Source organism: Entelurus aequoreus, linkage group LG14, assembly GCF_033978785.1.
Source record: "Entelurus aequoreus isolate RoL-2023_Sb linkage group LG14, RoL_Eaeq_v1.1, whole genome shotgun sequence".
NCBI lineage: Eukaryota > Metazoa > Chordata > Actinopteri > Syngnathiformes > Syngnathidae > Entelurus > Entelurus aequoreus.
In genome coordinates this window covers 9,832,596-9,846,795 of record NC_084744.1, presented here as the reverse complement: position 1 = coordinate 9,846,795, position 14,200 = coordinate 9,832,596, and the positions used below count along the sequence as shown (strand labels likewise).

General features: G+C 34.7%; 1 protein-coding gene across 1 annotated transcript in view; it reads left to right on the top strand.

Annotated features, from left to right (window-relative positions):
- erbb4b (erb-b2 receptor tyrosine kinase 4b) overlaps nt 1-14,200 on the top strand; it is a 1,077,295-nt gene that overhangs the window by 841,335 nt on the left and 221,760 nt on the right. The window contains exon 12 of the mRNA XM_062068882.1: nt 2,767-2,966. Coding sequence (XP_061924866.1) covers nt 2,767-2,966 — 200 coding nt within the window. The remainder of the gene's footprint in view (nt 1-2,766; nt 2,967-14,200) is intronic.

The window sequence follows — 14,200 nt, the reverse complement described above, 5'->3', positions numbered from 1 at the left end:
CTTGCCTTACCGGCACGGGAAACAAAGCCGTTTTTAAGTATGTTGGTTTTGCTCCTGGGGAGGAGAAGCCTTTTCCTTTCCTTTCCTAATTGTATGTAATATTCCCAGTTTTGTTACAGCAGGATCGTTCAGGTTCTGAGAGTTCAGTGTTTAATTGTTTGCAGTATGATGCATAACGTGTCATTAAATGTTTTCAAGTGTACAATTATGTGTTTTTGAAGGTGACCTATTTTGATTTTAATATACATTTAAATTATAAATAAATAAATAAATGGGTTATACTTGTATAGCGCTTTTCTATCTTCAAGGTACTCAAAGCGCTTTGACACTATTTCCACATTCACCCATTCACACACACATTCACACACTGATGGAGGGAGCTGCCATGCAAGGCGCTACCAGCACCCATCAGGAGCAAGGGTGAAGTGTCTTGCCCAAGGACACAACGGACGTGACTAGGATGGTAGAAGGTTGGGATTGAACCCCAGTAACCAGCAACCCTCCGATTGCTGGCACGGCCACTCTACCAACTTCGCCACGCCGTCCCTAAAACCTATTTAAAACACTCTATACCAGGGGTCACCAACCTTTTTGAAACCAAGAGCTACTTCTTGGGTAGTGATTAATGCGAAGGGCTACCAGTTTGATACACTTAAATAAATTGCCAGAAATAGCCAATTTGCTCAATTTACCTTTAACTCTATGTTGTTATTAATAATTAATGATATTTACACTTAATTAATCGGTTTAAAAGAGGAGAAAACACGAAAAAAACGACAATTAATTTTGAAACATAGTTTATCTTCAATTTCGACTCTTTAAAATTCAAAATTCAACCGAAAAAAAGAAGAGAAAAACTAGCTAATTCGAATCTTTTTTGAAAAAATTAAAAAAATAATTTATGGAACATCATTAGTAATTTTTCCTGATTAAGATTAATTTTAGAATTTTGATGACATGTTTTGAAAAGGTTAAAATCCAATCTACACTTTGTTAGAATATATAACAAATTGGACCAAGCTATATTTCTAACAAAGACAAATCATTATTTCTTCTACATTTTCCAGAACAAAATTTTTAAAAGAAATTCAAAAGACTTTGAAATAAGATTTAAATTTGATTCTACAGATTTTCTAGATTTGCCAGAATATTTTTTTTGAATTTTAATCATAATAAGTTTGAAGAAATATTACACAAATATTCTTTGTGGGAAAAAACAGAAGCTAAAATGAAGAATTAAATTAAAATGTATTTATTATTCTTTACAATAAAAATAAATTTACCTGAACATTGATTTAAATTGTCAGGAAAGAAGAGGAAGGAATTTAAAAGGTAAAAAGGTATATGTGTTTAAAAATCCTAAAATAATTTTTAAGGTTTTATTTTTTCTCTAAAATTGTCTTTCTGAAAGTTATAAGAAGCAAAGTAAAACATTAAAGAATTTATTTAAACAAGTGAAGACCAAGTCTTTAAAATATTTTCTTGGATTTTCAAATTCTATTTGAGTTTTGTCTCTCTTAGAATTAAAAATGTCAGGCAAAGAGAGACCAGCTTGCTAGTAAATAAATAAAATTTAAAAAATAGAGGCAGCTCTTTAAGTGCTGCTATTTGAGCTATTTTTAGAACAGGCCAGCAGGCTACTCATCTGGTCCTAACGGGCTACGTTGGTGACCCCTGCTCTATACAATATGTTTTGCGTATAATTTGCGCCACGGTCACTTGTATCACCCGTTGTTTGAGTCTGTCTGCAAGTTAGTTTCTGGAGGTGTTCCCAGATTGCAAATGAAACCACGCCCCACTCTCTGTAAAAGTATTCTTATTTAGATATAAAAAAAAATTTACACTGTTTAAATATATATCTCGATGTCATCAATGCGATTTTCTATTTTTTTTCGATACGGTCGAAAATACATTTCATAAATAATGTATAGATTCACCCAGTCACAACATTAGCTGCATACAAAAATGTGGGTGTTATTATGTGCATGCTAATATTAGATGAAAGTACTTCCAGGTCGCTGTGACATCACAACTAGAGATGTCCAAAATATCGGATCTTATGCTTTAAAATGTAATATCGGAAATTATCGGTATCAAAAAGTAAAATGTATGACTTTTTAAAACGCCGCTGTACGGAGTGGTACACGGACGTAGAGAGAAGTACAGAGCGCCAATAAACCTTAAAGGCACTGTCTTTGCGTGCCGGCCCAATCACATAATACCTACGGCTTTTCACACACCCAAGTGAATGCAAGCATACTTGGTCAACAGCCATACAGGTCACACTGAGGGTAGCCGTCTAAACGACTTTAACACTGTTACAAATATGCGCCACACTGTGAACCCACACCAAACAAGAATGACAAACACATTTCGGGAGAACTTCCGCACCGTAACACAACATAAACACAACAGAACAAATACCCAGAACCCCTTGCAGCACTAACTCTTCCGAGGCGCTACAATATACACCCCCTGCTACCCCCCACCACCTCAACCCCACCCACCTCAGCCTCTTCATGCGATTTTTTAAAATGATGAATCAATTTAGAATCAGGGTAAATAAGAATCATGATTTGAATAAACATTTATTTTGTTGTCCACCCCGATTATTTAGGACTGCTCCAAAAATTAAAATGAAGAATAGCAGTCGGATTTTAGAACTCTTAAGAAATAAAAAAATCTAAGTATTCCTCATTCGGTTCCCTTTTTTTAAGAGTGCTCTTTGTTTGCTTTCTCCCTCATTTCCCCAACTTACCCTCTCAGTGGAATCTCGCTGCTGGTGTTGAAGCAGCACGGCATCCTATCACTTCAACTGCAGTCCCTCCGAGAGATCAGTGCCGGGAATGTCCACATCGCAGAGAACAGCCAGCTGTGCTACTACGACACCGTCGACTGGACTCGATTGTTCCGTGCTGCCAATCAGAAAGCTTTGACTCGCAGCAACAGAAGCCCGCAGGACTGCTGTGAGTTGTAAACAAAGTCTTTTTGAACTAAATCATCATAATCTGTGACAAACATGAAGTCAGCTGGTACACTGGCAGCGTTGTGTATCAAATATTGGAGGTACTTGAATAGGAAATGCGCTTTTGGGGGAATTTTTACCATTATTCACAATCTTTATGTAAAACAAGAACATATGATTTATTTTTTTATGCGTTCTAAATCATAAACAAACATTAGCAAAAGTCAATGGAGCCAATGGATATCGCTGTATTTCGCCAAAAACCTCCAATTTTTTATTTACACACTTTAAAGGCCTACTGAAATGAAATGTTTTTATTTAAACGGGGATAGCAGATCCATTCTATGTGTCATACTTGATCATTTCGCGATATTGCCATATTTTTGCTGAAAGGATTTAGTAGAGAACAACGACGATAAAGATCGCAACTTTTGGTATCTGATAAAAAAAAGCCTTGCCCCTACCGGAAGTAGCGTGACGTAGTCAATTGAACAGCTCCTCACATTTTCCTATTGTTTACAATGCAGCTAGAGCGATTCGGACCGAGAAAGCGACGATTACCCCATTAATTTGAGCGAGGATGAACGATTCGTGGATGAGGAACGTTAGAGTGAAGGACTAGATTGCAGTGCAAGACGTATCTTTTTTCGGTCTGACCGTAACTTAGGTACAAGCTGGCTCATTGGATTCCACACTCTCTCCTTTTTCTATTGTGGATCACAGATTATTATTTTAAACCACCTCGGAAACTATATCCTCTTGAAAATGAGAGTGGAGAACGCAAAATGGACATTCACAGTGACTTTTATCTCCACAATCGACGAAACACTTTAGCTACGGAGCTAACAAGATAGCATCGTGCTTAACTGCATATAGAAACAAAAGAAATAAATCCCTGACTGGAAGGATAGACAGAAGATCAACAATACTATTAAACCAGGGACATGTAAATACACGGTTAATGCTTTCCGGCCTGGTGAAGGTTAACAATGCTGTTGCTAACGACGCCGTTGAAGCTAACTTAGCAACCGGACCTCACAGAGCTATGCTAAAAACATTAGCTATCCACCTACGCCAGCCAGCCCTCATCTGCTCATCAACACCCGTGCTCACCTGCGTTCCAGCGATCGACGGTGCGACAAAGGACTTCACCCGATCACAGATGCGGTCGGCGAGACGGAGGAAGTTAAGGTGAGTTCAGCGGCTAGCGCGTCTGCTATCCATCTCTGTCTTCCTGGTTGTGTTGCTGTATTCCGCCGCTAATACACCGATCCCACCTACAACTTTCTTCTTTGCAGCCATTGGGCATTAAACAAATTGCAAAAGATTCACCAACACAGATGTCCAGAATACTGTGGAATTATGAGATGAAAACAGAGCTATTTTGTATTGGATTCAATGGGGTACCGATACTTCTGTTTCACTAGCTACGTCACGCGCATACGTCATCATCCAAAGGCGTTTTCAACCGGAAGTTTAGCGGGAAATTTAAAATTGCACTTTATGCCGTATTGGCATGTGTTGCAATGTTAAGATTTCATCATTGATATATAAACTATCAGACTGCGTGGTCGGTAGTAGTGGCTTTCAGTAGGCCTTTAAGTATGTATGTAGTATCTAGTAACATTCATAATAACATGTAACATTTACATATTTTGATCATTTGAAGCATAAGGTGGCAACAACAAAACTTCTAATCATGGCAGACTTGATGAGAGACAACAAAGACTACTTTGGGACAAACGATGATCCAGAAACTTCTATTTTTGATCCTGAATATAAGAAGGATGATCTACAAGTTTTAGAAGCTGTGTGCTAAACAGATGCAGCTTTAGTCAAACACTTAGCATCAGGTAGCAGTATTGCTAAGTGCTAAACAAGATATACAAACATAATCAAACAATCACTTACTGTACAATGTCTGCTCTCACTGGGATAAAGACTGGTGGGAGGTTTATATATTCCCCTTTATATCAACAATTCATCATAATCCTTATGTAGGTATATAAAACAACTTTGTTTTATTATGGCAAACTATGTAAATATTCCCTAAAAAAATATTACAAATGGAATATTTGACGTGAAGTAATTGGGTGAATAATTCATACCAACATTGATTAGATGTTTGTTTGTTTTCTGCAGTTTTAAAGGGAAAAAACAGCCTACATGGCAGCTTTGTGTTATTAGAGCAGGGGTGGGCAATTAATTTTTACCGGGGGCCGCATGAGCAACCCGAGCACTGCTGGAGGGCCACATCGACAATATTTCAATTAAATTTTGCTCAATATTATTTTTGATATATACCGTAAGATAAATAATAATAATAATAATAATAATAATAATAATAATAATAATAATAATAATAATAATTAATAATAATAGTAATACTTCAACATAGTGTGTGTAACAGCATTCCATGACTAATATAAATAAATTAACATTAATAATAAATGACAGTAGAATAAGCACACGTATGACTGAGGAGTCATAGTGTAACTTTGTGTGGTGTTTGAGTTGTCCGACTTTTTGTGTGGCCATAAACGCACCAGTGGTTTAGTGGTATGCGTGTTGGTGACAGATGACAAGTTGGTTTTGGCCTGGTTTGTACGGCAGAAAATGACTAATTTTTCGAGATAGAATTGTTTTACTCATGTTTTTGGTGTGGTTATGTCCGAATATAAACAGTTTTGCTCAATAAAGTGATCGATATAATTCCTGTCCTCGAAGCATCTCGATAGACGTTACAATAATTGAACGGTGTTCAATTGAACGGTGTTGACGAACACCGTTAGGGCCGCTTGTTGTCACTGTCACTCAACGTTGCATTGCAAAATTACACATAATAAATATGTTTATTTTGTTTAGAATTCAGATGGGATTTGATTTGGTGCGCGGCATATATTTGCTGTGCGCAGAGGAAGCTTGAGCAGTGCGCAATTGCGCAGGCACGCACCTTAGAGGGAACGTTGCATGGCAGTCCATGTCTTGTTGGAAACACGCCATTCGTCATCAACTTTTCTTTTTTTAGCGTCTCGGGTGTAAACCGTGCATCACTTGTCGCTGCATGTGCACCTTCACTCGCAGGTTACACACGGACACACGCCCATAAATAATACTTTTCAAAATAAAAGCAGCACAGTTGTATTGCGCGCACGACATAGATGTTTTTTCAACTTTATTTTGTAATTTGTGATTGCAGCTGTTCACATTCACTCACAATCACGCACACGCATACGTCCACACGGAAGTAATACAAATAACGATTTTCAAAACAAAAGCAGCACCGTTGTATTGCACACTCGACATAGATACTTTTTAAAATGTATTTTGTAATTTATAATTGGCCTCACGCGGGCCGGACAGGGACGCACAAAGGACCGGATGCGGGCCGCAGAATGCCCAGGTCTGTATTAGAGTCAACATTGCAACTTGTTATTGTTACGTTTGACCTGTATGCTCTGTTATTCCACTTTTGAATGCTGTTTTTGGTATTGGTATTTTTGCAATGTGCGGCGGACCGTTAAAAGCTGATCTGCAGACTGCAATTGGCCGCCTGGGCCGCACTTTAGACACCCCCAATCTAAACGTCCTTATCTTTCGCCGCTTTTGAGGGTTCTTTTGCCGTCCACGTTGCACAAAATGTACAATGTCGGCTCCAGACCTATTCTACTTTCCAGACGCGTGGAAAACACTCGTTGAAACGTTTCGATCCTCCAAGATCATGTTTCAAAAGAAATGCAACCTCTCGTTCTTTTTCTCTGGTAGGTGGACCTCACAAAGGTGGGAAGGTTGTCTCATGGACGCCTCTTTCAGCTGACAGCCTTAAAAAGAGATCCAAGTGTTCTGCAGAACACAGACTTTTAAGTCACACAATACACAAAAAACCTCTTTTGTCTTGCAAACTTCACATTTTTGACCCATTATGTTCTTCAAGGTTGTCTTCTCCCTATTTAGTTTCAAATAAAGAAGAAACTAAATCAAAGAATATAAAAAAAACCACCAATTAAATAATTAAAACCATGTCTGATACAGACAGGGAGATAAGAAGACTCTGTCTGTTACTTTAACTCTCACATTTTGCAACCTTTTATAGAGAGCAGAAAGAGACAAAAGGTGCAAATGATCTACACTCAGGAGGGAAATGAAAATGTTAAAAGAACATCGCCATGTGATTTTGAAGTTATTCTGAATTACATTTTCTGACTAGTGATGTCATCCAGCATCCCCACCTTGTCAAAATCACCCCAAACTTGTCCAGTTCGTCTGTGCGGCAAAAGTATAACATAGTAACTATTATAGTTTGTATGTTATTACGTGATATTACTATTAAAACATGCAAACTATAATAGTTCAATCAAAGCATTTTGCAGCACAAATGAATGTGACAAGATTGGGGAGATCTTAACAAGGTGGGGGCTGGTTATGAATAATAACACATTAATGACATCAAATCTTTAAAAAGGTAATACAAAAAAATATATAATAGTGAACTAACAGACAAAAAAATTATAATAAAACAGGTTACAGGATAGAAAAGCTCATTCTAGTTGCATGGAGATGGCATTAAAAAAAAACTTTTAAAAGTTAATTCTGAAAAGAAATATTACAAAAGTTGTTTTTTTTGGTTGTTTTTTTAATACATTTCTTAAAATATGAATCGACTTAGAATCGGGATGAATACGAACCGTATTTTGGATGTGAACCGATTTTTTGTGCACCCCTATAGGGCTAGTTAGGAAAAATAAAACCATAATAACCTGAAAAAAAGACAAAAAAAAGGAAATTGCAGCCCAAAGAATGGGACAAGTTTGGGTTACGAATAATAACACGTTATTGACATAAAATCTATAAAACGTTAATAAAATACAAAAATATAATAGTGAAACAAAAAAATGTTGCAGCACAGACATACAAAATAATTTTAATAAAACAGTTTACAGGATAGCAAAGATCCTTCTAGTTGCACAGAGATGGCCTAAAAAAAACTTTATAAAAATGGATTTAGATTTTTTTTTTAAAAGGAAAAAAAAGTTTTTTTGTTTGTTTTTTAACCGATTTTTCAAAATATGAATCAAATTATAATCAGGATGAATAACAACCGTGTTTTGGATGTGAATCTTTTTTTTTGTGCACCCCGAGAGGGCTTGTTATGAAAAATAACCTGAAAAAGAGACCCCAAAAAATTGCAGCACAAAGGAATGTGACAAGTTTGCGGATAATTTGACAAGGTGAGGGCTTGTTATGAATATTAACACATTTTTAACATAACAACTATAAAACGTTAATAAAATAAATAAATAAATAATAGTGAAACTAAAAAATGTGGCAGCACAGACAAAATAATTATAATGAAACAGGTTACAGGTTAGAAAAGCTCCTTCTGTTGCACTGAGATGGCCTAAAAAAAAGTTTTGAAAATGGATTCCGATTTGTTTTTTTGTTTGTTTTTTTAATCGATATAAAATCGAGATGAATAAGAAATTGGATGTGCATCTCTAGTGGGCTAGTTATGAAAAATAAAACCTTAATAACCTGAAAAAAAGACCAAAAAAAAGTTGCAGCACAAACAAATGTGACAATAAAATAAAAAATATAATGTAAAAAATGTTGCAGCACAAACAGACAACATAATTATAATAAAACAGGGTAGAAAAGCTCCTTCTAGTTGCACCAAGATGGCTTAAAAAAACAATAAAAAATTGATTCAGATTTTTTTTTTTAAAAAGAGAAAAAAATGTTGTTTGTTTGTTTGTTTTTTAAACCATTTAAATAAAATATTAATCGATTTATAATCGGAATGAATAAGAACCGTGATTTGGATGTGAATCGATTTTTTTTGTTCACCCCGAGAGGGCTAGTTATGAAAAATAAAACCTTAATAACCTGAAAAAAAGACAAAAAGAAAATTGCAGCACAAATGAATGGGACAAGTTTGAGGAGAATTTGACAAGGTGGGGGCGGGATATAAATAATAGCACGTTAGTGACATAAAATCTACTAAACGTTAATAAAATAAAAAATATGATAGTGAATAATTATAATGAAACATGTTACAGGATAAAAAGCTCCTTCTAGTTGCATTGAAATGGCCTAAAAAATTTTTTTAAATAATGGATTCTGATTAATAAAAAATAAAAAAAGAGAGAGAAAAAAAGTTTTTTATTCTGATTTTTTAATCAATTTATAAAAATAAAAGAATCGATTTAGAATCGGGATGAATAAAAACCGTGATTTGGATGTGAATCAATTTTTTTGTGCACTCCTAGGTGGGGGCGGTTTATGAATAATGACACGTTAATGACATAAAATCTATAAAACGTTAATAAAATAAAAAAAATATACCGGTAATCGTGAAACTAAAAAATGTCGCAGCACAAACAGACAAAATAATTATATTAAAACAGGTTACAGGATAAAAAAAAGCTCATTGTAGTTGCACTGAGATGATCTAGAAAAACATTTTAAAAATGGATTCTGATTAAAAAAAGAGAGAAAGAATCGGGATGACTTAGAACCGTGATTTAGATGTGATTCGATTGTTTTTGTGCACCCCGAGAGGGCTTGTTATGGAAAATAAAACCTTAATAACCTGAAATAAAGACAAAAAAAAAATTGCAGCACAAATAAATGTGACGAGTTTGGGGAGAATTTGACAAGGTGGGGACGGGTTATGAATAATAACGCGTTAATGACAGAAAACTATAAAACATTAATGAAATACAAAATATAATAGTGAAACTAAAAAATGTTGCAGCACAAACAGACAAAATATTTATAATAAAACAGGTTACAGGATAGAAAAGCTCCTTCTAGTTGCACTGAGATGGCCTAAAAAAAAAAAAGGATTCTGATTTTTTTTTTTTAAATAATAATAAAATATTATATTTTTTGTGCACCCCAAGAGGGTTAGTTATGACAAATAAAACCTTAACCTGGAAAAGAAAGCCCCCCCAAAAAAATTGCAGCACAAACGTTTGTGACAAGTTTGCGGAGATCTTGACAAGGTAGGGGCGGGTAATTAATAATAACACATTCATTACATAAAACGTTACATAAATAAAAAATATATATATAATAGTGAGACTAAAAAATGTTGCAGCACAAACATACACATAATAATTATAATACAACTTTTTCAAAACAGGTTACAGGTTAGAAAAGCCGTTACTAGTTGCATGGAGATGGCCTGAAACATTTTTTAAAAATGTATTCTTATTAAAAAATAAACAAAAACATATTTAATTATTTACAAACCCCGTTTCCATATGAGTTGGGAAATTGTGTTAGATGTAAATATAAACGGAATACAATGATTTGCAAATCATTTTCAACCCATATTCAGTTGAATATGCTACAAAGACAACATATTTGATGTTCAAACTGATAAACATTTTTTTTTTTGCAAATAATCTTTAACTTTAGAATTTGATACCAGCAACACATGAAAGGTGGCAATAAATACTGATAAAGTTGAGGAATGCTCATCAAACACTTATTTGGAACATCCCACAGGTGTGCAGGCAAATTGGGAACAGGTGGGTGCCATGATTGGGTATAAAAGTAGATTCCATGAAATGCTCAGTCATTCACAAACAAGGATGGGGCGAGGGTCACCACTTTGTCAACAAATGCGTGAGCAAATTGTTGAACAGTTTAAGAAAAACCTTTTTCAACCAGCTATTGCAAGGAATTTAGGGATTTCACCATCTACGCTCCATAATATCATCAAAGGGTTCAGAGAATCTGGAGAAATCACTGCACGTAAGCAGCTAAGCCCTTCGATCCCTCAGGCGGTACTGCATCAACAAGTGACATCAGTGTGTAAAGGATATCACCACATGGGCTCAGGAACACTTCAGAAACCCACTGTCAGTAACTACAGTTGGTCGCTACATCTGTAAGTGCAAGTTAAAACTCTCCTATGTAAGGCGAAAACCGTTTATCAACAACACCCAGAAACGCTGTCGGCTTCGCTGGGCCTGAGCTCATCTAAGATGGACTGATACAAAGTGGAAAAGTGTTCTGTGGTCTGACGAGTCCACATTTCACATTGTTTTTGGAAACTGTGGACGTCGTGTCCTCCGGACCAAAGAGGAAAAGAACCATCCGGATTGTTATAGGCGCTAAGTTGAAAAGCCAGTATGTGTGATGGTATGGGGGTGTATTAGTGCCCAAGACATGGGTAACTTACACATCTGTGAAGGTGCCATTAATGCTGAGGGGTACATACAGGTTTTGGAGCAACATATGTTGCCATCCAAGCAACGTTACCATGGACGCCCCTGCTTATTTCAGCAAGACACTGCCAAGCCACGTGTTACATCAACGTGGCTTCATAGTAAAAGAGTGCGGGTACTAGACTGGCCTGCCTGTAGTCCAGACCTGTCTCCCATTGAAAATGTGTGGCGCATTATGAAGCCTAAAATAGCACAAGGGAGACCCCCGGACTGTTGAACAACTTAAGCTGTACATCAAGCAAGAATGGGAAAGAATTCCACCTGAGAAACTTAAAAAATGTTTTTATTTTAACAACACTCAGTTGTTAAAAGGAAAGTATATGTGGTGAACATGCCCTTTCCCAACTACTTTGGCACGTGTTGCAGACATGAAATTCTAAGCTAATTATTATTTGTAAAAAAAAAAATTAAGTTTATGAGTTTGAACATCAAATATGTTGTCTTTGTAGCATATTCAACTGAATATGGGTTGAAAAGGATTTGCAAATCATTGTATTCCGTTTATATTTACATCTAACACAATTTCCCAACTCATATGGAGACGGGGTTTGTATTTATAAAAATAAAAAAATGAATCGATTTAGTATCGGGTTGTAAAAGAATCGCGATTTGAATGTGAATCGATTTTATGTGCACCCCTGGAGGGCTAGTTATGAATAATAAAGCCTTAATAACATAAAAACTGTTAATAGACAGAAAAACTGCAGCACGGATAAATAAATTACATCACTGGTCAGAAAATGTATTTTAGAAAAACTTAAAAACCTTAGCGGAACAAACAAAAATGATAGTTCACATATTTGAATTCGAGAGGTTGTCTTTTTTGTTGTTTCCTTGGCTGTGATTCAAACTTAATCCCTGTGCATTTTTATTTGAGCTTTTCATTAATTTCCAAGTGCTCAACAACACCTCTTTAGCATGCAGGCGCAGCTTTACTTTGGTGAGTTTGGCAGATGTGTATTCATAGACACAGATGCTCAAATCTTGTAATTAAAACCAATAAAAGCCCCAAAATGAGGAGGCTCTTTTCACTGAGGCTGTGTTGCAGGTTTAAATACTGTTGAACAACTTACTTCCTGCAAGCTGTCAGGCACTTAAGTTGCTTCCCTTCTCATTTTCTATTCAAACGAATGGACTGTCTGTACAGAATCTGTAGGGTCCCTCTAGTTCGCTCCAACTGTTGACTCAGCAGTTTTATAATGAAGCGGCACAGCTCCACACATGCATGTAGACAAATAATGTACTCAGGTTTTAAAATATCTTTGGATAGGTTGTAATGAGAGGAAGAGTGGTCTTTAAAGGGGAACGGACACTCGTCTGTCATTCACAACACTTATGTAAAACAAGAACACATATGTTTTTCTTTTTTTATGCATTCTAAACCGTAAAAAAACACTAGTAAAAGTAAACTAAATTAAGAAAAATATACAAAACCCTCCATTAAGGTGTTATATACACACTGTACGAATATATGTAATGTAGTAACATTCATGATAACATGTAATATTTACATATTTTGATCATGCTTTGTTTTTATATGTAGTATCTAGTAACATTCACAATAACATGTGATATTTACATATTTGGATCATGTTGTAAGTAGATATGTCGTATCTAGTAACATTCATAATAACATGTGATATTTACACATTTTGATCATGCTGTAAGTATATATGTGGTATCTAGTAGCATTTATAATAACATGTAATATTTACATATTTTGATCATGCTTTGTGTTTATATGTAGTATCTAGTAACATTCATAATAACATGTGATATTTACATATGTTGCAAGTATATAGGTAGTATCTAGTAACATTCATAATAGCATGTGATATTTACATATTTTGATCATGCTGTAAGTATATATGTGGTATCTAGTAACATTCATAATAACATGTGATATTTACATATTTTGATCATGCTTTGTGTTTATATGTAGTATCTAGTAACATTCATAATAACATGTGATATTTACATATGTTGCAAGTATATAGGTAGTATCTAGTAACATTCATAATAGCATGTGATATTTACACATTTTGATCATGCTGTAAGTATATATGTGGTATCTAGTAACATTCATAATAGCATGTAATATTTACATATTTTGATCATGCTTTGTGTTTATATGTAGTATCTAGTAACATTCATAATAACATGTGATATTTACATATGTTGCAAGTATATAGGTAGTATCTAGCAACATTCATAATAGCATGTGATATTTACATATTTTGATCATGCTGTATGTATATATGTGGTATCTAGTAACATTCATAATAACATGTAATATTTACATATTTTGATCATGCTTTGTGTTTATATGTAGTATCTAGTAACATTCATAATAACATGTGATATTTACATATGTTGCAAGTATATAGGTAGTATCTAGTAACATTCATAATAGCATGTGATATTTACATATTTTGATCATGCTTTGTGTTTATATGTAGTATCTAGTAACATTCATAATAACATGTGATATTTACATATGTTGCAAGTATATAGGTAGTATCTAGTAACATTTATAATAACATGTGATATTTACATATGTTGCAAGTATATAGGTAGTATCTACTAACATTCATAATAACATGTAATATTTACATATTTTGATCATGTTTTGTGTTTATATGTAGTATCTAGTAACATTCACAATAACATGTGATATTTACATATTTGGATCATATTGTAAGGATATATGTCGTATCTAGTAACATTCATAATAACGTGATATTTACACATTTTGATCATGCTGTAAGTATATATGTGGTATCTACTAACATTCATAATAACATGTAATATTTACATATTTTGATCATGTTTTGTGTTTATATGTAGTATCTAGTAACATTCACAATAACATGTGATATTTACATATTTGGATCATATTGTAAGGATATATGTCGTACTCTCCGATCAATTCATACTCTGCATAAATAATTGATGTTCCTGCATGTCGCACGTTGGTGTTATTATGCCGAGGTTAGTT